Below are 26,323 nucleotides of genomic sequence, written 5' to 3'. Positions count from 1 at the left end.
TTAACTTTTAAGAGGAAAATTTACTTTTGCACCCCAAAACTTAAGACCAACACAGGTATCATTTTCACTTTTTAATTATAAGCCGCCAACTTCAGTATGGTTACGATCTGCATGCTGGGTTCTTTGTCAGCCTTCTGCTGCCTGCCTTGGCCACAGTGATGAGGATGAGGAAGAAGCAGCCCACCGTCCAAACCGCAGCGACGGGCAGCGCCACCGCCATCCACAGATCTGCAGAGCGGACAGACGAACGTGGAATTCGTGTTAAATGCAGGAGGAACTCAGCACACGTCAACCTGCACGTGACATGGCGCTGCCGTTTGTGCAGCTTGATTAACTCCTGATCTTAAATGAGCAGTTTTAAAACAGCCGGATTAGTCGATAAAAGTAGATCCGTTTAGGAACTTCACAGAAACCATTTCTGCTTTGAACAACATCTGGTGCGCAGCCATTTTCGTTGCTACCCATAAAGCTACAGCAGCTCACTGGACTGAGGCATCTCCGGCACGTCGACCTTGATGGGCCCGTACGTCAGGAGGCCCAGGGTGGGGTCGGCTCGCACCGCTTCCCTCTTACTGATGGAGCTGCAGCTCTGGACAGAAGACAGAGTTTAAAATAAAAAGGCAACAGGGCTAAATACTAAATCTTTTAGTACAGATTCGACCCTCATTTGGGCTCTGGAAGAGTCAAATGTAGCAAAAGAGACAGCTGAATGTTCAAGGCGGTTCGTTTTAGCGGTGAATCAGGCTCACGGGTTTGCAGGACTCGGGGTCGCCGGGGGCGCACAGCTGCACGGTGCAGTGCAAGTACAGCTCCAGAGGTTCCGTGGTGAAGCGGAACATATCGAAGCTGTAGCGGACGGTGGAACTCTCCCCGTTGTGGCCGGTGCCGTTCAGGGGGAAGGAAACCGTGTGGTCGTCCGGACACCTGGGAAAAGGAGGAAGGTTAGAGCCAGCGGGGCGGGAAGCGAGCCGAGAGCGAGAACCGTTCTGACCCGTTCTGGAGCAGGACGTGATGGGACCCCTCCGTGGCGTTGGGGTGCGGCACCTGCGTGGCCCAGCACTTGTTAATCCGCAGCAGGAAGAAGTCTACGGGCTCCGTGACCTTCACCTCCACGTACACCTGCGCCCAGTTTGACCATCATTTAGAGCGGGAACGTCGGGATCAGGACCGCGCGCCTTGACGTACTTTGCTCCTGAGCTCGATGGAGGGGGAGCTGCGGTACGCCTCGGAGTAGGTGTGGTCGGTGTACAGCCTCATCTGGATCACGGCGTCCAGATCGTCCACGCGCACCATCGTCTCGCTGCCCGCGACCACAGGGGAGACAAGTCCAAATGACCTTTATTCTGCACGCTCGTCATTTCAGGAGGGTTGGAAACGGCTCGTTTTTATAACCCAGAGGGGTGAACGTGCGGGTATTAACCGGTACCCAAATCCAGTCCTGGAGGGGGCGCGGCCATGCCGGGTTTTCCGTCCTCCCTCCCATGAAGGTGAGAGCGGTTCTGCCTGGTAGGACAGAAAACCCGGCACGGCTGCGCCCCTCCAGGACTGGATTTGGACCCCAACCTCTCTGCACTCACAACTGTACTCACACCACTTAGAATTAGAGTTTCGTAACATGTTTGTCTTACGGTGTGAACGGGATGATGGAAAAGGGTAGGCTGGCTCTCCTGACGTATGGAAAGATACATTTGTAATCCAGTCTGATCACCGGATTCCGGATTATATTCCCTTCGGCCTCGGGTTGGTCACCAGGCTGAGCGAGTAGGTGATGTGCGTCAGGTTTTTCTGTGGAGGAGAGACGGAAGGTTAATTCCGTCCGACCTCTCCGACGGACCTTCGATCCAGCTCTACCTCCAGCGGCTTCCCCCCGCAGGCGCCGTATTTTGCTTTCGGGATCCTCAGATCGTAATAGGTGGCGTTGTTGATGGTGGTTCTGGCGGCGAGGCAGGTGGCGTTGGGCAGGTACAGCAGCTCCAGGGACACGTTGTGATACCTGAAGAAATCCTCCTTGGCGCTGATTCCTACAACATGGCGGCTGCACAGAACTTTGATGTCGGCATCTGAGGAAATTAAAGCCAATTAAACGCACAGAAGTGGATCTTTACAACCAGGGACACGGTTTCTGTTGTCCTGACCTTTGCCCTCAGCGGCAAGACAAAGAAAAAGACCCTTAATTCGCGTTTCCAATTAAGACTGAGACAATTACTGTGTTCCTGTTTGCTTTATGCTGGGCCTCAGCGTTCTGTCCTCTTCATCGGACCAAAATAAGAGATCTAGAAACCTACTTTTATCACAGTGGTCGCCGTAATATCCGTTAATGCACTTGCAGCTTCGTTGGTTGTTGCGAACACACGTGCTGCTGTCCACGCACGCCTGCACGTTGCATAATCCTACACAGTAAAAACACCATTTATGTCTGTCCAGCTACATTTATTAAACATCAGCACATGGATTTACCCTCCACACGGCGACACGCGGAGCCCAGGAGCAGCAGCACGTTTAGCTGCCAACAAAGGACATTTCAACAGGCCAAATCAGCACAGGTAGATGGGGTTCCAGGTAATGTCACTTCAATGCACTCACCTTCACGACGAGAAGGAGCATCGCAGCGTGTCTTTGCAATAAAACGTGAACTATTAATAAATATGGTTTTGCAAAGGCGGGTTTTCACTAAAACAAGGAGTCGTGGCGGTTTGTGGCCGTTTTCACCACCTGCTGCTGTCTAATCATCAGCACCTGCAGGCGCTCTTTTTAAACGGCCCTGCAATTGCCACAGATATTGATATGAGCTTTCTTTTAACCGCTGAATTATTAGAACTTTATTAGAATTATTAGAACTTCATTGTTTGAAACCGGTCGATAGCCATCGAAATTACATTAAAAATAACGACTCCGGATCAAATCACCACGGATCAAATTATGCAAACATATTCCAGTGAAAGTTTAAAAAAATCATTCCTTTTCTTTTTAAGTTTGAGTCATACTTTTTGTAATTTTGTTTAACAATAATTAGAAAGAATATTGGCGCCCGTCCGTCAGTTATTTTGCGTTGTAGTGTCGGTAAATGTCCGCTAGGTGTCAGCATTGTAACGCAATATTAGTCGAGCGGGTTCGTGGGACATTTAACTTCATTAATTATTATTTCTAATGTGGTTTCAAAAGATCTAGTTGACCAGGAAGGTTTAACCAATGATCCAATGCGTCACATGGTTTTATCACGAGGGAAAGGCTTTCACCTGAGCCTTGACCCGATGAGCTGGCTCGAGAGGAAGAGAGCCCAGTAATTTCTCCTCATGATCAATCAGTTTCTTTCTGGAGATGCTGCTGTAGCTGTGAGTCTTTAGAAGACCCTGACCTTTCTGGTTGACTCCAGATGAATGTTTAGAATATATTCATCTATTCATTCTTCTGCACCAGGATGGTTTTCTGGAAAACTCCGGTGTCTCAGTGGAGAGTTTAAACTGGGTCAGTGCTTTTCCTGCAGTACCGGCACAGCACACCCCGAGGCTGGACACCATCTTCTCCAATATTTGGGCGCGGACCATCTGTTTTAGATGGGACAGATCACAGCCAGAATAAGCTGTTTGTGAGGGGAACCCGCCTGGTCGGTACCACCGTTTTGCAGCAGCACCGTCTGTTGGAAACCTCACGTGCCCGGAAAACTGACGTTTGAATAGCTTCAATTATATATTTCTTGTTCATCCATTTCTGCTTTTGGGTTCATGTGATCTTTCCGAGAAGCCGTCTGCAAAAAACAGGAATTAGATGACTGAATTTTGTGCTTCTGAACAGCTGCACGGGCTGTTCAAATCTCATTTATTGTGATATTTCCACCAGGAAACCACAATGCAACATCAAATATTCTGTCTTCTGCAGATATTGTGATGATTGCAGACCAACACGGGCTCTGTAGAAGCATGAAACAGTCTCGCAAAGGAAACAATCAGACTTTAATAGTTTTAAAGTACAAATAACATGAAAGAGAACAAGAGCAAAATGTAACAACAGCAGAACTTGAAGGAACCATCTCCCTTTAATTTTTCTTTACTTTTCCAAGAGAATCTGTCTCCCTGCGTACATGCAGTGATCCTTCACAGCGATCCTCCGAACCCGACCCGGCCCACGGCCTAAATAAGAGGACTAAATCCAGCGGCGGCGGCGTCTCCTCGCTCTCGTCGGCAGTGGTGCGGTGCCACCCTGGTGTTGTGAAATAGCCGGCTTATAGGAGGTGTCTGTCATCGGCCTGATTCACAACACCAGCTGCAGCACACACACCTGAGAGGGACGTCTTCTCTCGCCCCACACACACACACACTCGGCGAGAACTCTGAGATGTACAGGCAGTTCTGGTGAATCCCGATCTCAACCCTGAAGGGGATCTTGGCTCGGTTCCTTCTGTGGCCGAGGACAAACTCAAACATCTCTGCAGTTATGTGGAAGAGCCAAGACAGAATGGGCGTCCATCTGTGTTCTCTCAGGCCAGCCTGGGGGGACAGAGAGTGTGGGCTCCAACACGAGGGGATAACGGAGGCCCGCTTCTAAAGACCTGCGTGTGTCTGGTGAAAAAGCGCCTCGGACAAAGTCAGATCCGCTGCTACCTGGTTGTCTTTGAGCAGAAATAAGAGCTACCAGGACAATCCTCCACTTATGTAGAAGACATAAGGACAAGCGAGCCAGGGGACAGGAACTGTCGCCGTTACAAAACGGCCGTCTGGGAGGAGGCGCGGACAGAAACTGGCTCATGCTGAAGATCAGGAGTCTCAATAGGAGACCATTCACACCAGAGTCAACGCCAAGAGCCTCCTACAGAAGTGGGATGTAATCGATCTAAAGTGAGAAATGCAGAATCTGCAGTGACTTTGTGACGTTTCGGTTCAGACAGATGCAGGAAATGATGAAAATACTGTTATGGTGCCATGTTGGACCTCTGGAAAACGGATGGGCGTTCTGTCCATGCAACAAATAAGCGTAAAACATGAGATTGTTTCAGGAAAATAAAGCACTTAAGGACAACTGAAAAGCTCTTTTTTTTATTCCAAATCAACAAAAATACAAACACGAAACAACAAAATGGAGGACAAAACACAACCAGATGGACGATGACAGAAGGGGACATAAATGATAAAAGGATGCGTCTGTTATCATGAGTTGTGTTCACAACAGAGGAGGAAGTCGTGTGTGTGTGTGTGTGTGTGTGTGTGTGTGTGTGTGTGTGTTTCTCAGTTCATCAGTAATTCCATCTGCACCAGTCTGGCGTTGGTGTCTCCAGCCATGTTGTACGGGATCATCCCGGCGAAGGTGATCAGAGCTCTGGCCTGAATCCGGAGCTGCTATAGGGAGGGAAAAAACAGGGCAGGTAGAGCGTTAGCATCGGGCTCCTGTCACCTGTGAAGCGTTTCCACGGAGACGGTGTGAATACACATTTACATACCATTATCATTGCCTCAAGAGGCTACAAAGCAAAATAAGGTGGCCCCAAAAAAGGAAAATTCATTTGAATTTAGGCCGATACACAAACCTTTGTTAGGTTTTTAAATAAAGTAATATTTTATTAATATGCGTGGTCACGATCAGAGATTAGGGCTAATCCACACCAAAGTACACAGGCGTCATTAATTAGAATTAGTGAATTCTTCATGCCAAGTCTAATTAAAATATTGTCAAAAAATAAAGTAAATGGGAATTACAGGTAGGAGAATGAATTAAAATAATAAATATAACAGGCATGACTCGTGTCGTCGTTCACTCTAGAAACCTCTCGTGTGCATTGAAACATACCAACATCTGTGAAATCCCATTAAAGCAACTAAAACGGAAACAATCGTATCACGGCCGGCTTCCATCACATGGTTTTCTTGCTTCCTGGCAGCTGTAACATCACGTCCAGACCTTAAAAGCCAAGATGCTGCCTGGTCCGACACGACCGGGCTCCTATTCTTATATAAAGAACCATTCGCCCTTCACAGCTTACTTGTCTCTACTTGATCTTTTTTTTTTTTTATTTTTTTTACAGGCGTTGTGTGAAGATACCTCATCCCACGTCTCACCATGTCTTTGTCCTCCATGCTCCTCTGCGACCGTCCCGGGGTGCCCGCCGGCGCTCCCTTCAGCCGCTTGTGCTGCGTGAACAGGATGTTCATGGTGGCCAGCAGCACTTCAGACAGGTTGTGGCGTACCTGCGCGTTGCAGGGAATTCGGAGTGAAGCTGAAGCCGCGGAGTGAAGGGACAACTCGGAGAACAGGTTCAAACGTTCTCACCTCGTCGCTGAAGTTCCTGAAAGCGGAGACTCTTTCCCCTACGCTGTCCTGGCTGAGCGGGAGAAGCTTCAGATGCTCCATCACCTGGAAGACACACAGAGAGGCGGTGTTTCCTTGAAGGACGCCTCTGTGGTCCCGTATGGTCGTGATCGCACGCGGCGCCCGTCTGGATCGCCACGGCGGTACTCACGTCGTAGGCTCTGTCCACGTGACCTGCGTGGTACTCGTCGAAGAACGTCATCAGGTCGAGGAGCAGGTAGAAGGTGCTGTCGATGGACTTCTCGGCTGTTATTCCCTGACAGCGATACCTGCAGGAATGGAATAAATCGTTTGGGATTTAGCGTGTGTGTGTGTGTGTGTGTGTGTGTGTGTGTGACATTACCGCTCTGCTATAGCCACTGCGGCGTTCTTTAGCCTCTCCTTATTGGACTGAGGAGCACTGACTTGTGCAATGACTGGACTCAGAAGCCTGTTCATCAACTCCAACACCTTATCTGGGTTCTACTCCGAAGAAAACGAGGACGATATCGGTGAGTTCTTTTCTTAAAGCGGAGGACATGAGTTCAGAGATAATGGAAAGGAAAAGGTCTGCTCACCTTGGCGAGCTCATACAGTCGGACGGCCTCCTCAAACAAGCCTTTGTTCTCAGCTTCTAGAGCCACTTTACTGATTATAGCTCTGGTGTCACCAGCAAACTTGTCTATGACTCCAGGCTGAAGGAGAGAAGATCACATTGGGAGGTGGAGGTGAGGTCTTTATAGAGTTGCACAGATGAGACATGTGGCAAAACACATCAGTCAAAAGACACTGAACACACTCCTACCTTCCTGCTGCCGTCCTTCTCCAATCTCCCCAAAAGCATGTCGAACTATTAAAACAAATAAACCAAACACGTTCTTTAGCTTCAACGATCAGGACCCCCGATCGTAAAGAAATGCGCCTCACTCGCCTCTCGACTCTCAATGACGAGTTCGCTGACACACCGCAGGAACATGTTTTCCCCCTGGCTGTCCTTCTCGTTGCTACACAACAGTGGAAACAACAAAAGGAGACATTAGTGGGGGAATGACGACAGCAACGGCCGACGTTGCCCGACTCCACCCACCGTAGAAAGTAGAAGTACTGCAGGGCTTCTCGTGGATCCGTGGACTCGAACTTGCGGGTGTACAACATGAGCAGGCGGATGAAGTTGAGGCGGCGGACCATGGGAGGGTCGCCGGGCTCCTGGCTCACTGAAGAGGAGAGAGGAACGTGTCACCACCGTGCTCTTTCGGGGGGGTCATCGCCCTTCAAAAACACGCGCCGCACTCACACAACTGAGCGCTTTGGCCGGACGACTTCAGCAGCAGCTGCAGCTCGTGCAGCACCAAGGCCACGTGTACGGCGTGGCTCCGAAGCCTCTCCACGCGGAACAGAAACGCCAGCGCCGCCTCGAACTGGGCTGTCAGGAACAACACCTGGAAGTACAGGAAGGGCTGCTGGCTGGCCAAGAAATGGGACTCTCCTGGGAAGAGAACGTCCATCCTTAGAATCTTTCAACATGGTTTTTCCCCATATACAAACAGCTCTAAAAAAAACATTATTACAAAATTAAAGAAACTCAATCAACTCACAATTATCACATTCTTGATGTGCGTTATTGCCTTAATAAACTAATTGGCTGAGCTCTGAAAATACGTGGGACCGTGTCGCTGTTTGACAGCTGCTGTAAACCAACATGAAACAATCTGGAAACATTTTGAGCAGCTCAGGCACTTAGTCATCAAGTTTACTTTTTAATTATAATCCTTAATCCTCTTGCTGGCTGGAAGTTTGAGCAGGAAAACAGGCTGGACCATGTCAGCCATTTCACATTCTTATCACAGACTTACAGCACTTTAGTTCAAAAGCGACGGCACATGAGCGATGAAGAGAGAGGGAAGGAGCGATGAAGAGGAGGAGGAGTGTGGGCTGCCGCAGCGCGTGCGAGCGAGGAATAAAAGAATCCAAACGCGCATGTGAAGGGAGAGCATGAAAAGGGAAAAATAAAATAAAAAATCAATGAAATATAGCGGCGTTTTTCCAAGACAGAAAGAAATGGCGAGAGCAGAGAAAGGGTGCTGAGCGTGTTGGAGGGAACCGCAGAGAAGCGCCGCACTGCACGACCTGCTGGGAAACAAGATGGAGGACGGCGTTATGTCTGGAGACGAGGAGGACGGGAGGAAGGCTTCGGGCGGTTCTTGCCAACGAGCAGAGGGTTAGAGTGAGAAAAGGAGCGCAGCCTTATCTGACAAAAGCAGAATGGGTCCATGGAGAAGGCAGCACCCTGGGGAGCACACTGTAAAACTCATTTCTAAATCTGTGGGTGTGTAGACCTAATGCCCTTAAGTGGCTCTCTTTGTTTAACAGGGCGCACGGCGCTGTCCAGGACGCTCGCTCTATACTGAAATGAGCCTGGGGAGAAACTCAGATCTTTCTAATTGATCGTGCTGAAGGGCTGAAAAACAGACTCGTTTAGTCCGATAACTCAACAGGTCCAGTAACCTCATGGGAAATTTTATGTTTTGCCCTTTCTGGCTTGATGGAATCAGGTATGTTGGTTATAGCTGAGCCAGTTTTGAAATAGGGGACCAAAGCTCAAGAATAGAAGAATAGGGGGCGTTTGTGTAGATTTCTTTGTCTGAACTTGAAACAAACGTCATACCGTAGTCCTCCAGCAGCTGTTTCTGGAGCTGTGGCAGCGTCATTCTGTCCTGAGGAGAACTGCTGCCGTCATCATCGAAACACACCTGGTTCAACTGCGCACACAAAACAAATATTTACGGCCGTCGGAGCCGGGACGGATTCACTCTTAACACTTAAGATAAGACATAAGATAATTGGCTGTCTGGAAGGGGGACTTGGGTCACAAACCGCCCTCGAGCTTGTGTGTGTAGCCTGTTTTCTTTGGTCCGGCTCACTAAACAGCCCTTGGAGGCAGCCCAAGGTGCTACCGTGTACCTTAAGCCAGAGGTAATCTTCAGTCTTGTCTGCGATTTCCCCATGATTATCGCTGATGTCACACTTCCCGATCAGGCAGTAGACGGCCCTCTTATAGGGGTCGGCGCTGTTCCTCAGCACACGGCGGTAGTGAAGGCGAAGTTTGTTCTCTGAATTGGGTGAAAGTCTACAGGGCGGGAAGCCAGAGGAAAACCTTAATGTCACGAGAGCACCACTGTCCTTGGGTAAAAACTCGAGGTCTTCTTACCGTCTGTCCGGGGTGGGACTGTTCATATACTCCTGGAGCCAGGTCTTAAAGTCTCCAAGCTGATGCTGCACTCTGTTGACAACCTGCATTGCTGCATTCAGATCTCCACAACGCAGGCAATAGTAGATGACCGCCCAGACGGGGTGGCCCTCTATCTCCCCGTCCTGTCACCAACACAGGTGTTAGATGCAGCAACGGGGCCGTCGTCGCAGTGTAAATCGTAAAAAGATTTCTCCTTTATAAATAAGACTGATAAAGCATGAAAGATTTAAAGACGTTTAGACTGGATTTGTCAGCACCTTGTTGACATCTATTAGCTCTGAAAGCTTGAAAGAAATTCAGAGCCTCCTTTGATTAACTGGCATGGATTCCATATGGCTACTCAGGGTTAGGGCAGTTTTACTGGCGATGCACAGTTATCACCCTTTAAATGGGGCTAAAAATGGAATCAGCCTTATACCATCATCAACACCCGTCCCCGGGCACAGACGCTGGGAGATGAGTGCAGGTTGTGGTTAATAAATTGGTGTTACCTGCATGCCCGGCAGTGGCCCTGGCAGTTTAATGTTGAGGAAGCTCCGGACGAGCTGGTAAGTTCCCGGTACGCCTCCTAGTTGGGCCTGATGGAGGTTCCCAAACACGGTGACCATGGTGTAGTTTTTATAACTGAGAACAGAGACGGACGCATTTACATTGAACCTGATGCTGAGTCCAGGGTTCACCTGAAATCCATTAGATCCAAAAACATTGACCTAAGCACACTCACCTGTTCTCCAGGCAGCTCAGTGCTTGTCGAACAAAGGCCATTTGCATTTCCACAGAGGTGCGACTTTTAAGGGCGTCTTTGGCTGGAACCAGTAGCACATCTGTCATCTGCTTCACCATCAGCCACATGTCTGACACATTCTGACAAAAAGGACACATTTACAAAGACATTAAAGGGAAAACGATGATTTTTGGTGGCAGCTGTAAAGCACGAGATGTTCTTACCTTGTCATCCAGGCTCTCGGCTACTGAAGCACAAAGGTCTCCTAGATTTGGCTGAATGTGCCCATTTACGATTTTCTCATTGAAAATGTAAATCTGGAGTAGAAGAAAGTGATAAAATCAGGGGGAAAAAAAGCAGCAAAAAGCTGTTCACAGTCTGGTGATAAAGTTTTACGTGACCGATGATAAAACAAACACTATGCCCATCGAGTAAAGTGGTTCACAAGGAAAAATAAGAGAAAAATAATCAAAACGTTTAAAAGATCATCAAAGAGGATGACAAAAACAAGGCAGATGACACCGCAGGCAATGTGACGACACATGGTTGGACGAAAGACGGGTAACGCGGTTCAGATGCGTCGAGGAAGTCGAGGTCAGACGGGATGAGAGGAAGGCTGAGCGAGAGGCAGGGTAAAAGAGAGAGAGACACACACACACACACAGTCGATCGCCCAGTCGATCAATATAGCTGATGTCTCCCACTTCCTGTCGTTCTGTGACCCCATTTTTAATGTTGCAGCTCAGTGCAGACTCGTCCAGTTACCGTTGAAAAATCTCACTTTTATTGTGGCTTTAATGCTCCAAATTCCTTAACGTGGCGCTTTATACAATCGTCACTGACCTGGCGTCCATACGCCACCTCCACGCTGTCCAGAGCACTTCTCCCTGGAGCCGTAACCGCACTCACAAAGCTGGGCTACAATAAGACAAGAGAAAATCCGATAAATAACTCCATTCAGCGGTGTGGAAACATCAGCATTAGGTCCCAGGACAAAGGATTGAGGGGGTTGAGGGTTTCCTTTGGTGTAGCCCAAATGCATGCTGGGATTAGCTCCCACAAGATGAATAAAAGACTTTGACGTTGCGTAGGGAGAAGTTAAAAGTAGCAGTATTCATACATCTCAGCCCACAAAGTATTTCCTAGAACTGTAAGAATTTTGAATTGCACAATAAAATCAGTATTATGCGCACAACCTGACTAACCAATTTATTAGAGGCCAATTTAGGGACTTGATTGGGTTCAGAACAAATTTCAAATATCAAATAGTGACTTGTGTACCTCTAAATCTTGAGTCAAGTCCAAAGCGTCCTCTCCGGCTCCCAGGAGCGTGTGCAACACCCTCTGCTTCACCTGCTCCCACTGGACCAGCATGGACTCGCGGTGATACTCTTCGGCCAAGAGGAAGGTCTGAACACAAACGTCTCCAGTGAATGACTGCGTGCTTCCAAATTCTGGGGGTTTTAGGGCTGCGGGGTTTCTTCAGACGCTGTCAGCATCTGATGTCAGCAGATGGAAGATTATAAAATCTAACAAATTTGTATTTGGAGTTCAGCAGCCAGTGGACCAGGAAGATTCACTGGCATCGCACAGCATCCTCCACGTGCTTCATCTCGACTGGCAGATATGAATCAAGGCAGTCTAATTTAACTCTCCACAGAGACAAGTAGGAAGGTAATGGGGACATCAGATAATTGAATCTTCTGACCTCCAGCTCGGGGAGATACAAAGTTAGATTTGAGTGACAGCTACAGCTTACGTTCGTTAAATTGGTCATCGGAATTATTTTATAAGACTCAAGTGCACATCAGCAGAAAAACATCTACTGATGTCTGGCACCATCAAACTACAGTAAAAAGGATACAAATCTATTAAAAAAAGTCTCCTCGGGGTAAAACATTAGCAGTCAATGGTGCCGTTCTCTGTACAAAACCTTTGATGATGTAATGACATTGAAATTCTACCACAAATATAAATGTATATATAGATGATTAGCACACGACTATAAAATATGGGTTTAAATGGGATAAAAATGAGCATTTAATGCATGAAAACCCCTCCACATATTTCACATGATGCACACAGCATCTTTTAAACTGCACTGCTTTTAGTTTTACACCCTGGCAAGAGTCCTTTTTTTTTTTCCCTCTCGGGGAGCAGAGAGATAATGGGAACAGCAGCTAATTAAACGCAGGGCCTATTAACTCTGCACATCAGGGAAGCCGTTTCAAAACCATTCCCTGAAGGTTTGCACCAGGACTTGTAGATCGAAGCAAGAAATGACTTTAAAAAACAGTCACAATGCACTGCAGCTCATAAACTGTGGTGTTTAAAATCATCTCATATTACAAAAATACAACGCGCCCAAAGAGCCAAACCTGTCTGGCTATGGAGTCTAATTAAGGTCTTTGCTGTTCAAGAAGGAAACCACATATAAAAACACATTTATATGATATTTAGATATTTAGAAAGGAGCTGAATCTGGTCTAGTCACCCATCTGTTGCTTTTTTAATCAGTAACTGGACACACTGACCCTGCGACGAGACTCCTCGATGGCTGACAGGAGGGCGTTGTCCCTCTCGTTCTTCAAAAAGCCCTGTGGCCAGAAGCAGAGACAGGGGGAGAGCCATCACTTTTAAAGAAACAAAGCAGACCTAAACTCTACGTGGACATTTTAGGGAGACGGAACGCGTCACGGCAACGCTCTTCGTTCTGCGGGAAAAAGAACAGGATCCTGTGTCCTCCATCTTATTGCCACACTCTCAACTGCTATTTTGCCATTTTGAGATCGGCCTCCATTTTGATGGCATCTCAACATGGCTGCCTCAGCATCAAACCCCCACTTTGGTCATTTCTTTTAAACGGGCACCGTATTAAACCCACGACAATCTCAAATATACAGAATTGCAGGAAAGATATTTTGAGAAAAAGGCCTAAAAGACTGGTCATTTTTAATGATGGTAATCTGCTGTATATTACAATATTACAGCGCGTGTCTTATGAAGATATTCCACATGTAGCAAAGTCTACCACACCCCAATTACAGCAAGGCCAAAAAACCGTGAACAAATTTGTAAAATGCATTTTTTCCCCAGGAAAACCTCTTCCAAAGGTGTAACTTTGGCTGGCAGGACAGCTCATACACCAGCGAATATGGGATGGACCCACCTATATGAGCAGTGGCGGCTTAATCCTAACGCTCGTATTTCATACATTTGCAAAAGCACAACCAGGTCTGCGAGTGTGCGTTGAGCTGCTGCAGACGTGCAGCTTTACATTGATAATAACTGCTGGTTGTTTTAGAGGCGAGGCAGAACAGCCACTCTGGGTCCTACTTTTCCTGCAGCAGCGAGACTAATTCCTTTGATACTGCTGAAGGATTGTTGACAGCAGTTTGCTACGGATATAAATGGGTCAGTGATGCACCTTGTATTTTTAGAGCAGCCATGCAGGTAACACTATTGTAGCAGAAAAATCACATCCCTGTTACACATAGGAAAACTGGAGGACTGACACAAATGAGAGAGGCCTTTAAAAAGAAGAAATTAAACATTTTTCACTTGCATGACATCATCCTGCAACAGAAAGGTTCCCCTAGCATGGTGCTAATTAACTTAAGGGAAATATTTAATATGATTAAATGAACGAATGATGGAGGGTCCCAAATCCTCCTCTTCTTTTTCTCGGGACCTTGGTTTCTCCTCACATCCTCCCTCCCTCTTTTCTCTCTCTACGTCTCCCTTTTTCCTGGGAGAGGCTGGGAATAATTCTATATTTAACTATTCTATCCAGAGAAGAGGTAAGGTCAATGCTCACTGGAGAACTGCACTAGAACAAAGAGAACAGGAAAGTTGGAGACATTTTGGTCACATACAGGAAACTGCCTTCGTCATCGGTCAAGGCGGATTGTTAATGCTGCACATTAAAGGAGAGAAGACACATATATTCAGGAATATGAAGGGTGTGGACCAGCCTCGTTACATTTGGCCTGACGGGAGGACTCTGCTGTGTCATCTCGGCTGAAATACAACTGGAGAATTTTTTTTATTGCCAAGTGCGTTTGCACCCCCAACTTTGCCTACACCACATTTTTTCTGTGCCAAACATATATTGAAAATTTCCCCCGTAACTGTTTTAATCTGCAGATGGTCCCTCGGTGGTAAAGGGAAGCAGTTAAAACTAAAGCAGGATGAGCTTCACTCCCGTTTTCTATATCTATCAGAAACCTGCAACGTCATTGTTCAACTGTACACATGATTCAGCATTTATTCATTCCAAAGAATACAATAAAAATATAATCATCACGTTAAGAAGACGTCAGACAGAAGGTAAACTCCACAAATTTTGGTTTCGACGAAATCACGTAAATCAAAGGCATTATGCGTATTTAAAAATGTACCTTTTGTGGGCTCCACCCCTGTATTGTATCCTCACAGACACACAAACTACTCAATGGCCTGCATATAAGATATTAAAGTAATCAGCTAGGATCATTTTACAGTTATAAAACATCAGTGGAATTGACTAGCTGCATTAAAAACACATTTACAGAAAAAAGTTAGGAAGAAATGTCAGTCATTCGAGGAATTGCATAAGAATGGCCAGTTTACTCACAGGCTTCTTTTTCTGATTAACCTTAATAATGCACGAAAGGGATGTGAACTAAACAAGCTAAAGGGTGACACAAGGCCACATCGTAAAGTGGGAGGCTTGAGGGACAATGAGACGAGTGTGTGAGTGTGTGAGCGAGATCGCAAGAAACCCCACCCATATGCATAAAGATCTATAGAATGTAGACACATGTCAATTTGCAGGACGTGCTCGTCACATCGCCGCGCGTCACTTTGGACCAAATCATCAATGTTGCAATGTGCACGGCCATCATACTGCCACAGATGATGCCGTGTTAACATGAGGGAGATAAAAAGAGGTGATAGTGACAGACAGTGAGGGTGTGTGTGAGTGTGTGTGTGTGTGTTCCATACTTACTCATGCTAAGGACTTGGCTGACACTGACAGATGAAAAAGAGGATGAGACATAAAAACAGTAGGAAAAAAAACAAGCAAACCAAAAAAACTGTTTGTTTCTTTGTCTGTATCTGGGCTTTGACAGGAGACCCGTGTCGCCGGTCAGCCTCTCCCTCCTCCTGCAGTCGCAGGGCGGCAGTGACGACCGCCATGCCGGGGTGTGTTCCCTGCGCCCTTTTCGAGATGGCATGGCAGAGGGCTTCAGCCTTTCTGTGCCAGAAGCAGGCCGGCAACTCTGATGCCTGAGTAGCGAGGGGAAGTGCCACATCAAGACTCAATGGAGGTGGTTTTATTGTCGGAGGGATGTACCAACTGAGCCTTTAGACACAGGGGGGATCCACGAGACGGAAATATAGATTCATATAGCATATCAGTAGCTACCATCTGCTGGCACCCTCCCTCCCTCCCCACAACCCTCATCCTTGCCTTTCCACTCTTTCACTTCACCATCTCTGGTGGCCCTCCCACTGTCAGTCCCACTCATTTTAGTCCTTTTTTTAATCCATCTATGCATCCTTCCTTCTTCCCTCCCTCTCTTCTTCAGCTCAATGCAATTATAGTAATGGATTTTTCCTCCTTGGTTGATGGCTTCCGACATCCTGTCTTGAAATGAGGCTAATCATGCTCTTAAGGGTCATGTTTAGTTAATGAAGGGTGTTGGAGACATGCGTGCACGCGTGTACGTGTGTGTATGTGTGGGCACAACAGAAGAGTTTATTCCACAGTCCTTTAAATTCTTGGCTGATTGACAAAGATGCATGTAGCCGGATTCACATGAGCGGGAATGGAAATGCAGGTACCCGCACAAGAAATACACCTGCGCTCAAAAACCACACGGAAAAGCTGCGCACGCATGCAATCGATAAATACAGACATGCAAACACAGCAGAAGGAGCTTGTGTGTCTCTCTTTTACATGCGCGTGCACACACACACACACGCACAATTATTGTTCATCTATCTTAGCAGATGCTCTGGGCTTAGCCAAGTGCATTCACTGAATGCATGCCATTACTGCTGAGGGATATGTGTGTGAGTGTATGTAGCTGCCAAGTGATGTGTGTGTGCTCATGGAAAAGAGGGAAGGAGGAAGGAAATGAATGCAAAGTGAGGACAAAGGGAAAACCCAGCAGAGCACGAGAGTGGCAGCAAGAATGAGAGAAAGGAAGAGGGAAAGGCACTGCGAAGGTGAGGACGTAGACAGAAAGATGGCAGCTGCTAATTCTTCTGTTAGCACTGATCTCGCTTTCATTCCTGCGGTCCAAACTTTCTGTCGCGGTGATTTACGACAGTTTCTGGCTTCCAGCTGTGTCATCAGTACCAACATCCAAAATAAAACCATGCTGGCCTGAATGTACTTTCTGTAGAAAAACCTTAATTCTGGGAATGCTTACATTTATTCTAATAGATGCAGCGACAGGAATCGGATTTGCTTTTTACCCTTTTATTCACCTTAACAAAAAAGGAAAACAATGTCTGTTGTCCAGATTTTTACTCCTGGTTGATGCAACTATAACCTCTCTATAACACTAAAATAACCGGCTGTATTCAGTATCCTTTATCCCCCACTTTAGTCCTTAATTTCTTGACATTATGGTGCAAACACAGAAGCGCATGAAACAAACAAAAACAGAAAAATGCCCAAATAACTAACGCGAAAGAGAGAGAGAAACGCTGCCCATGGACTCCACATTGAAGCAGCACCCGGCCACTAGGGGAAGCCGAAGGACTTGAAAGACCAATCAGATGCCCAGATTCAAGTAAGCTAACTTTTGGGGCGGAGAACGAAACGCTGCATCGTCCCTCAGGTCTTCTTAAACACTCGGCTTCAGTCTTTTACAATATTATAGAAGAGTTCCGTAGTTATGTAGCTAGAAACCTGGATTTGTAAGTTCATCTTTATCCATCCATCTACAGTAACCTGGTGCACTACTGTTGTCTCTCTAGCAGTATCTTTTGGGGGGGGGGGGGGGTTGTGCATTTTTGTATCTGCAGAAACTTTCTTTTGCATTTCTTTTGTGGATTTGCAGGATTTTGTTGCTGCTCGGTTTCTGTGATTGCAACATTTATCTCAACTGTGATGAACTTTAATATAGAAAGTGGAGCCAATAGTTAAATACCTTCAAAATGTTTAAACTTTGATGTCTTCTTTAATTAAAACACAGGGATAGTCGTGAGGCCTAATATGAGCTACAACATCACAGACATAAATAAAAACAGTGAGATAAGTACAGTAATATGGTCTTCACGCGATTGTTACATGACCATCGTTTAGCTGCAAATCTTTTATGCATATATCCTGCTATAGTAATATTGGCACTGACCTCCGACGCCTTTATTAGGCACACCTTGCTCGTAAAAGGGCCCCCCTTTTGCCTTCAGACTTGCATTACTTTTTAATGAGCAACACAGTTGCTGCAGATTTGTCGGCTGCACATCAGATATGAGACATGGTGCAGCGTCCTGCTGGAAGTAGCCATCAGAAGATGGGCGCTAAACGGTGCTCGTGAAGGGATGGACAAGATCAGCCACCACACTTAGGTATGCTGGGACGTGTGTACGATGCCAAGGAAACATCCACCACCACACCACCTGCACCAGCCTGGCCCGTCTGGTACCAACAACCAAGTCACTTAAATCCCCTTTCTTCCCCATTAGGAAGGTGGTTTGAACTTCACCTCCAAAAGTCTCCTTTTCTGACAAATTTTGGGTCAATCAGTGAGCAAAGTCCTGCTTTAAATACAGTTTTATGAGCAATGTTGGAAGAAATCTTTTCAGAGCTTCACTGTACTTGTAACACGGGGAGCAGGTTATTAAGCTGTCATCTAATTATTGTGAAATTAAGCTGGATAAAGCCTGGGGCATTGACTGACTAATTGGGATTTAGTTAGTCATAATAGCAGAATATTAGAAAATTATGATTGTCACAGTGAATGTATATCTACTGCTTTTCCTAGAGCCACTTTTGCTTTAGCGCTCACGACATTTATTCATAAGCTGCAGTTGGGTTATAAGAAGATGTGGCAGTAAAACCAGAGCTGGAAACAACAAAACAACACAACATGTCTTCAAAGTGGCTCCAATAAATAATCCTTACTTGAATATCAGTGTCTTTAACCGGCTCCAGCGGCTCAAACGTCGTAGCAGCACTCAGACTTTCCAACCTCTGAGAAATGTGGAAGATGTCTAAACCATGGGAACCAAGCAGGATGGACCTGGGAGTGAGAAGTATGAGTACTTTTATTATGGACCCACTCAACACGAACAGCAGTTTCTCTTATTGACCAGTAGAGGGCACAATCGATTTACTAACACAGGAGGACTAGTTACTGATAAGAGACCATGAGAGGCAAAGAGGGTTAGGAAAGCTAATAAACTGTAATGCAGAAAATATTTGTTTAACATAAATGTACCTCATCAGTTAAAGAACACATTAATGCAGCAGAAACTGCAGGAAATTGAAGTGGATTTAAATGGTTAAGCAGGACCATGAGCAGCAGAAAAAAACAACTTGATATATATAGTTGTACTGTTGTTAATCATCCATCCATCAATCTTCTACCGCTTCTGCCTTATTGTGTATGTCGGTGTGTGTTTCTTTTCCTTACGCTTTGACGTCTGCTGCATCTTGTGAGGTGCGCGTTAAGGTCCGAGATCGCAGCCTCTCCCCTGCCTGTTGGATCTCTTGGAGGTTCCTCTCCACATGTGGCAGTTCTGACACAGCTTCTGTCTCAGCTGCCAGCTGTTCTGCCTGCTGAAGCAGCTCCCCAAAACCCTCAGCATCCATACTTTTCTAAAGAGAGGACAGGAAAGGGGAAAGACACGGAATATACAGGTTAGATCCCCTGGCACATATGGTACAGGGCAGCACAAAACACCTGGATGCAAGTAACATAACAGTAGATACATACAATAAACAGTTTAAAATCTTTCTCAGATCAAAACACCCGATTAACTTTAAATATATCATTTAAGTGGCATCTGAGCCTTGTGTCTTCATTTACAATCCCGTGATGTTGATTGGCTTGCATTATGCCAGCGTTACAAATCTTCAAATTTAAGGTATGATATGGTTCGAATGTGATGGATAAACATATCAAAACCAAAAGAAAACCTAATTAACATTTCTAACAAGCATCTGTTGCGCGCTCTTACGGTGCTGCAGCTGTCAGTTAGCTTAGCGTCAACGTGAGCACTATGCTTCGCATTCAGTTTATTTTGTACAGAACTTATGACACCTGCCGCCGTCTCAGTACCTTCCTACGTTTAATTTCCTACGCAATAAAGATACAAAACGCTCCAAAATGCAACTAAATAGTTTCAGTTCATTCCCTGTCAAAGCGCGACACTCGTTAACTAAATGAATGGCGCTTGGCGAGTTAGCCAGGAGGCTAAATAGCTAAAGGCTAATATTCTACCGCATGCTGCCATTTCAGTACATGAAATAATCTCACTTCTATACACAGTTTCGTACCTTCTGTCTAGAAAGGTGACCGTATGGCCCTTTGCGTATTCCTCTGGGAGGTGTGTGCAGGGTTATATTCACTGCGTGCGTTTGTCCGACAGGTCCAACATGCAGAAAAGTATATTATTTGCCCCGGCACTTCTGGACTTGATGCTCATTGGACAGACTCCGACGCCAACCGGATGTTACGTATTTCTTCCAGCGCGGACTAAGTTCGCTGGTGCCCCTGCTGGACTGGAGGACTATCGTTCAACTGCAACCTTCTAAATCTTATTTTTGTATTTATTTCATCGTTGAGGGGTACAGTAGTTATGTAATGTAGTTGTAGTTGATGCTGTAGCTGTAGTTGTAGTTAATGTAGAATTGTTTCTCTTTTATTTTAATAAAAGTGGCGATCTGCCACTACAGTGTGATTTGCAATATCAATGTCCCTTTGGTCTGGTCATCAACTGGCAAATGTAGTCATATAACTTAGGATTCAGGGTTGTAGTGAACCTCTGCCAAAGTGTCATCTTATGCTGAGATATTGGGATTATTTGGGATGACCTGATCTATGTGTGCCGTGAATAACCTCAGGGCTCCGATCCCCTACTCGAACTAACTCTGAACTAAGTCTTGATTTTAAGTTCGTGATCTTTACCTGACTCAGATAAAATACCACTTTTGTGGTGGCTAAAGATGAGTGAGTTCAGTCCTTCTGCCAGTCTGACTTGTGTATTTGCATTCATAATACTATATTCCTTTGTATATAATATTGTGAATGTTGCTGCATTTTTATACCACTGTCTCTTTACTTTCCACAGTAACTACATTTAAGCAACTTTGTGTGTTAAATCTATGTATGGAAAACTTTCTTGTGTGCTGACATGGAAATCAGGAACGTCATATAAAACACTCACAATATATTACACAAGAGTTCTGATTGCATAACAAAACAGAAGTTGGCCAATTGGTAATTTCCAGTTCGGTCTAATAAAGAGTCACATTGAGGTCAGAGTTCTTTAGTGTAATTCAGGTTCATAAATTAGTGGACTGATTCTTTCTCTGAAAAACATCTATCCCCCCCTCCAAAAACACCTGAGATGTGTCCCCTGATCAAGTCCGACTGCCTTGCCTAATATCACCTTTAAACAAAGATGATAACAATATCAATAGTTGTTATTGATGCCTGTCAGAAACTTGCTTAAGTCTAGATTTGCCAACTGGGTTGATGCTTACCCTCTTATCAAAAATGTAACCAACAACACTGGAAAATGCACTGATATCTTTTGTTGTCCTGCTTGCCTCGTGACAGCGTGTGTGGTGAAGCCCCTACACATGGTTCAGAGTGCAGGCCCACATCACCCCACATTCAGTTTAACTCACTTGTGCTGATCTACAGAGCTTCAGCTGGATCTGCTCCCTCTTACTGGAACAATCTTGTTGGAGCTCATGCTTCCCCTCATCCGCTGTGAGGTCTGGTAGAGCTGTCTGTCCAGGCACAGCAATCCAGACTATTTTCAATGGTGGAACAACTTCCCAAGCTGTCAGAGCGAGAGCAACCTTCTCTTCCCTCCAAAAGCTCTTGAAGACACAGTTCTTCTAACAGCACTTATCTTTCTCCGCCTACCTCTGCTCATCCCCACTCTATTCATATCCCCCTCCATAACTCTGCACTGTTAGTTGGTAGTGGCACTTGTGCCAGGTAGTTTAGGACTGTAAGGTAGTATTTTATTCACATTGGTCTCAATTGCACAGTGGCTTGATTGTGTCTCACTGTACGGTGCTTTGGACAAAAGTGTCTGCTAGCTGACTAAAATGTAAATGTAATGAGATGAAACTGCTGCCAGTAGATATTATGACAACCAGATGGATGCTCCTGTTCTGCAGTCTGCTGCCTGTGGACAGGTCTGGTCATGTGGAATAAAAATGTTTTTTTAGAATTAAGAATTGTTTTTTTGAATTAAGATTTGACACTACATTTACCAACCACATTTTCCTGTGTTTTGATGAACATTAAGAGCCTCTTTCTTTTATGCTCAATCAATCTGACATTAAAAATGTACCGTTAATATCAATTTTGTGCTTGAAATTCTGAACAAACCTAAGATTATTTTATTGCCACAAGCTTGAATACACACCCTTAACTAATACTTTCCAACCGATTAATCTGTCTTGGTTAGAGCTGTGAACATATTAAACTGGTTACAGTGTGTTGTTTTTGCCCCTTGACATGAAGTTTAAATCTTAATATTTTTAAGAAAAGCTCCACTATTGTATTTATTATGAGAAATGCATAAAGGACAAGCAGAACAATCATTTTAGAAATTGTTGAAGAGGTTGATTTAGCCTTTATATTAGTAAAAAACAAAAGACTTTGCAGTCAAATTTAGAAATCAAGACAGTTACCAAAAACATCGTTGTATGAGGATACAACAAAAATATCCAAATGTAAATGACATGAGCGTCTCAGCGGGACTAATCCGATCAGTGTCTTTGAAGCCGGCCTACTTGAACTGGTTATCAATAAGTGTTCCTTTCATCTTCGCCTTCTTTGCCTCCAGTTCGGCCAACTCCTGCAGCCTCCTCTTGCTCATGCCTTTTCTCTCCAGCTGCTTTTCTATCACCTTGGCGTTCTGAGCATACGAGTCTGCCACCTCTCTGGCTTCGATCTCCTCCTCTTCCTCGTCGATGGTCGAAACGGTGACAGAGCTGAACTTGCCCATGTCTTTGGTCCGTTTGGTCATCATCACTCGGACCTTCTTGGGGGCCTCCGGCTGCTTCTGACTGTAGACACTCGTGTTGCCGAAGCCTTGGCCGAATTTGACCACGGCTCCGTCCACGACGAAGGAAGCCGTGTTGTTTTTCTCCTGGTGCTGATAGAAGAGCAACAAGCCACACTTGCCGCACTTTTTCCGGTATTGCCTCTCGATGCCCTCGGCTCGCTTGATGTAGGCGTTTTCGTCCACTTCCACGTTGCAGAACTTGTGAGCGTGTTTGGATCCATCGATTACTCTGGATTTGTCCCGGGGCCTCATGGGCAGCTTCTCCAGCTGGCAGTCCAACACCAGAACCATCTGACCACAAAGGCAGTAATAGACGTGGAGAGGCTTTTCCCCGTCGTCGTACTCCTCTCTGTCTCTAGTGTCCGAGCACACAACACTTCTAGAAACGACTTTCGGCATGGTTACTCGATAAATAAATCTTTATAGCTCATACGCTGTCACCAAACATATTGAGAAAATCCGCAGCCAAACTTGTTTAACGAATTAATGACGCATTTCCGGTGTCCGTCACTGTTACTCTCCCCCCACTATACGTGCAAAGAAAATGGTTCCGGCCAGTAAACGTACACGCACAAAATAAATAGATAAATCACCGCCGTTCCTTCCACGTGGATCGATTACGATTTAAAGCAAAGATTAAATGTTCGGAGTGTAAGTAGAGGTACCAATGGAGATAAATGGATGCAATAAGAGCTAGTTATTTCATGCAAGGGTTCGAAAAAAAATTCTTAATGCAAATTCAGTTCTAGCTCTCCCGAACTTACTTAAAACTTTATTAGCCACGGTGGTTAAACTCAACTCAGCTGTATTAACCCACACACAGTGTACGAATTCTGAACCAAATGGAACCAACCAAGGACCTCCATTTATAACGCTTCAAATCATGGAACACAACGTGGTTAATTAGAACTTTTATTCAACATTTGACAAGTACAAAAGAGAGTCATGTAGGCATTGATTCAAAAGTCAGTAGACGGTTGACGCTGCAGACTCCTCACTGACAGCAGCTGGTGTCGCACGTCTTTCCCTTGCACACGCAGCCAGAGGCGCACTTGCTGCAGCCGGATGGGCAGCATTCACAGCAACCTGGAATAAGTGATAACAGTACAGCCTTTAGTACCCCCATCAAACAAGACTGCAGTTTTAATGCTGAAAATTAAAAGACAAGGAAGATAATTGGAATCACATGGACTGTACACCGGCAGATTAGAACGGACGGAGTCCAAAGATCTTCTCAACTAAAACAAAGTTGACGCTTTGCACCAAAAGCAGCAGATAATTAATCCCTCCACACACTGAAACACTTACTCTTCTTGCAGGTGGTGCAGGAGCAGTTTTTGCAAGCGCAGGATGCTCCGCAGCTGCAGCTTCCAGCTAGAAAACAATTCGTACGTTTAAAATTGGACCAAATGACCAGCAAACGCCAAAACCTTTCAGACAGAAACACTTACTTTTTGAGCAGTCACAGGGGTCCATTGTTGTTGAGCGAATGTCTGTTTTTCTTTCGTGAGGACGTTCTGGTCTTTCTCTCCAAATGAGCCCGTGTTGCTCAGCTGGAAGGAGGCGGATCTTTTATAGGTCCTGGAAGCGACAGGACCGAGTGCAAAAGCCGCCTGTCACGCTGCTGCTCGGTAGATGATTACAGAGGATTGTGCACACGAGCTGTGGGAAGCGCCACCGAAAATGCTGGAGATTTCCACTTGATGACACATTCATTTTATCTACCCTAATTCTCCTTTTTTTGGCGGGGGGGAGGGGGGGGATTGCAACAGTTGACGGAACCTATGAGATTTCCTTTTCCTCACAGGAATGGTTCACTTTTATATTAATTAGAATTGTTTCCCTTTTATTTTAATAAAAGTGGCGATCTGCCACTACAGTGTGATTTGCAATATCAATGTCCCTTTGGTCTGGTCATCAACTGGCAAATGTAGTCATATAAGTTAGGATTCAGGGTTGTAGTGAACCTCTGCCAAAGTGTCATCTTATGCTGAGATATTGGGATTATTTGGGATGACCTGATCTATGTGTGCCGTGAATAACCTCAGGGCTCCGATCCCCTACTCGAACTAACTCTGAACTAAGTCTTGATTTTTATTGTGCTCGTGATCTTTACCTGACTCAGATAAAATACCACTTTTGTGGTGGCTAAAGATGAGTGAGTTCAGTCCTTCTGCCAGTCTGACTTGTGTATTTGCATTCATAATACTATATTCCTTTGTATATAATATTGTGAATGTTGCTGCATTTTTATACCACTGTCTCTTTACTTTCCACAGTAACTACATTTAAGCAACTTTGTGTGTTAAATCTATGTATGGAAAACTTTCTTGTGTGCTGACATGGAAATCAGGAACGTCATATAAAACACTCACAATATATTACACAAGAGTTCTGATTGCATAACAAAACAGAAGTTGGCCAATTGGTTATTTGCAGTTCGGTCTAATAAAGAGTCACATTCAGGTCAGAGTTCTTTAGTGTAATTCAGGTTCATAAATTAGTGGACTGATTCTTTCTCTGCTAATGCTTCTGGAGAAATGGATACCATACTAACTGTTGGGTGCTGGTTTCTGCCCAAGAGATTTTCACCCTACTTGGTATTTCCTGAAATAGAATGCTGTGATTGTCCATCCATTAATTTTCTTGGAAATGCTCTAAAAAAAATCTCTTTACCTTTACAGATAGTGTCTTCAAACACACATCTACAAACATGTGGTGAGGGCAGGTCTGGATGTTTATGGGAGAGAGATGCTGCTGGGGTACGAGTGGGACTGGTCCTGGAGGCATTTGTTCGTGGGGATCGAGGAGGGTCAGGTTGTCACGCTGGGAACAGTATGAATGAAGAGCATGAAACAAATTGTCTCACTCTATGCTGATGATCTTGCTCATCTCAAACCAACGTGGCTTAAATTAAACATAATTTATTGACAGTCACCTGAGTCACTGTTAAGTCCAATTCTCAGGTGTTTCTTGATATGATTTTCTGTTACAAACCCAGATATTTTTGATCAAATTCTGCAAAAAATATAGTTTTATGTTGAAGAGAATAAATAGTGCTGCACTTGAGCCTAACCCAATGCGATTATCAAAAGAGCAGATATTTTGGTGCCATTGCTTCTAAAAATAGGTTAATAAATAAAAAAACAGATGGCCTCTTCCAGGCTGCAGTCTGGTGTTTTGTGACAGAACTTGTCATGTGGAATAAAATTCTCCCGGAGCTCCTTCATTATGTAATGTAATGTGCACGAAAATTTTCTCTCACACTGGAAAAAGCAGAGAAAGAGCATTCCAAATAAATCCAAACATTTTTATGGCAAACAAAATCTTTATTGATATATAATAATGATTTATTTGAATATCTGTGTATCTAGCTTTAAGCCAGCAAGTCTTTTCTTGCTAGATATCAAGATAAAAAGGGGTTGTAGCATCAGAGCATTTTTAACATATGGGTAATTAGTCCAAATACACGCAGAAAACATTATTAGAAACAGAAAATTTATAATTTTTTTTCCCAAAACAAAGAACAGCCTCCACGTGCAGCCAGTTCTTTGTAAATCCACTGAAGCCAAATTTTTATCCAGTTGACAAAACACATTGTTCCACTCATTTTGTGACCCACTTAATGACCTGGTGTGGAAATGTGCAGGCCATTAACTAACTATTAGACCAACAGAAGACCTCAAACATTCAATATATATGTGCCACAGTTTGACCTACATTCAAGGTGTTGATTTAAAATTTACTGTTTTATACCCAGGTTTGTCTTTGTCAATATCCAGCATCATCTGGTTCTCATTCAACATCACCTCTTC

The 26,323-nt window shown here is 45.0% G+C and overlaps 4 protein-coding genes across 6 annotated transcripts; all 4 read right to left on the bottom strand.

Moving 5' to 3' along the window:
• Positions 1-58: 58 nt before the first annotated feature.
• Positions 59-2,733, bottom strand: zpd (zona pellucida glycoprotein d). The gene is given in 11 exon segments (XM_057052397.1): positions 59-228; positions 484-589; positions 750-924; positions 992-1,119; positions 1,186-1,300; positions 1,629-1,737; positions 1,740-1,785; positions 1,852-2,060; positions 2,286-2,390; positions 2,458-2,503; positions 2,584-2,733. Coding segments are annotated over 11 exon segments (1,188 nt in total). The 5' UTR covers positions 2,605-2,733; the 3' UTR covers positions 59-100.
• Positions 2,734-3,931: 1,198 nt separating this feature from the next.
• nup93 (nucleoporin 93) lies at positions 3,932-19,910 on the bottom strand. 3 transcript variants are annotated; one of them, XM_057052312.1, is made up of 22 exons: positions 19,753-19,910; positions 18,887-19,071; positions 18,376-18,493; positions 12,785-12,847; positions 11,532-11,660; positions 11,094-11,168; positions 10,475-10,567; positions 10,251-10,390; positions 10,018-10,150; positions 9,485-9,648; positions 9,238-9,403; positions 8,942-9,035; positions 7,571-7,762; positions 7,364-7,490; positions 7,208-7,280; positions 7,082-7,126; positions 6,855-6,971; positions 6,641-6,759; positions 6,449-6,566; positions 6,259-6,342; positions 6,048-6,176; positions 3,932-5,330 (listed from the first exon to the last, which is right to left on the bottom strand). In XM_057052312.1, exons 2-22 carry the CDS (start codon positions 19,063-19,065, stop codon positions 5,220-5,222), a joined length of 2,469 nt encoding a protein of 822 aa, XP_056908292.1. In that variant the 5' UTR covers positions 19,066-19,071; positions 19,753-19,910; the 3' UTR covers positions 3,932-5,219. The 3 variants fall into 3 exon arrangements, with proteins under 3 accessions (XP_056908292.1, XP_056908294.1, XP_056908295.1); XM_057052314.1 differs by having other exon boundaries at positions 3,932-5,327; XM_057052315.1 differs by lacking the exons at positions 18,376-18,493; positions 18,887-19,071; positions 19,753-19,910 and adding an exon at positions 15,241-15,535.
• A 2,063-nt stretch (positions 19,911-21,973) lies between these two features.
• steep1 (STING1 ER exit protein 1) lies at positions 21,974-23,020 on the bottom strand. The gene has a single exon (XM_057052449.1). It carries the CDS (start codon positions 22,905-22,907, stop codon positions 22,230-22,232), a length of 678 nt encoding a protein of 225 aa, XP_056908429.1. The 5' UTR covers positions 22,908-23,020; the 3' UTR covers positions 21,974-22,229.
• Positions 23,021-23,404: 384 nt separating this feature from the next.
• Positions 23,405-24,211, bottom strand: mt2 (metallothionein 2). Its single transcript, XM_057052468.1, has 3 exons — positions 23,960-24,211; positions 23,817-23,882; positions 23,405-23,594 (listed from the first exon to the last, which is right to left on the bottom strand). Exons 1-3 carry the CDS (start codon positions 23,982-23,984, stop codon positions 23,503-23,505), a joined length of 183 nt encoding a protein of 60 aa, XP_056908448.1. The 5' UTR covers positions 23,985-24,211; the 3' UTR covers positions 23,405-23,502.
• Between the last annotated feature and the right edge of the window lie 2,112 nt (positions 24,212-26,323).

Source organism: Takifugu flavidus, chromosome 13 (assembly GCF_003711565.1).
Source record: "Takifugu flavidus isolate HTHZ2018 chromosome 13, ASM371156v2, whole genome shotgun sequence".
NCBI classification, from domain to species: domain Eukaryota; kingdom Metazoa; phylum Chordata; class Actinopteri; order Tetraodontiformes; family Tetraodontidae; genus Takifugu; species Takifugu flavidus.
Note: the sequence above shows the minus strand (reverse complement) of the source record. Positions and strands in the feature narration are given on the sequence as shown.

What these genes read in the sequence shown, in the direction of transcription:
- nup93 (XM_057052312.1), bottom strand. Translation starts at nt 19,065, where the DNA reads ATGGATGCTGAGGGTTTTGGGGAGCTGCTTCAGCAGGCAGAACAGCTG. An exon ending in TCGAGGAGTCTCGTCGCAGG is followed by an intron (nt 11,661 to 12,784) that starts GTCAGTGTGTCC and finishes GTTTGTGTTCAG; the next exon opens with ACCTTCCTCTTGGCCGAAGA. An exon ending in AAGATTACCTCTGGCTTAAG is followed by an intron (nt 9,036 to 9,237) that starts GTACACGGTAGC and finishes TTGTGTGCGCAG; the next exon opens with TTGAACCAGGTGTGTTTCGA.
- steep1 (XM_057052449.1), bottom strand. Translation starts at nt 22,907, where the DNA reads ATGCCGAAAGTCGTTTCTAGAAGTGTTGTGTGCTCGGACACTAGAGAC.
- mt2 (XM_057052468.1), bottom strand. Translation starts at nt 23,984, where the DNA reads ATGGACCCCTGTGACTGCTCAAAAA. An exon ending in CCCCTGTGACTGCTCAAAAA is followed by an intron (nt 23,883 to 23,959) that starts GTAAGTGTTTCT and finishes ATTGTTTTCTAG; the next exon opens with CTGGAAGCTGCAGCTGCGGA. An exon ending in CTGCACCACCTGCAAGAAGA is followed by an intron (nt 23,595 to 23,816) that starts GTAAGTGTTTCA and finishes CACTTATTCCAG; the next exon opens with GTTGCTGTGAATGCTGCCCA.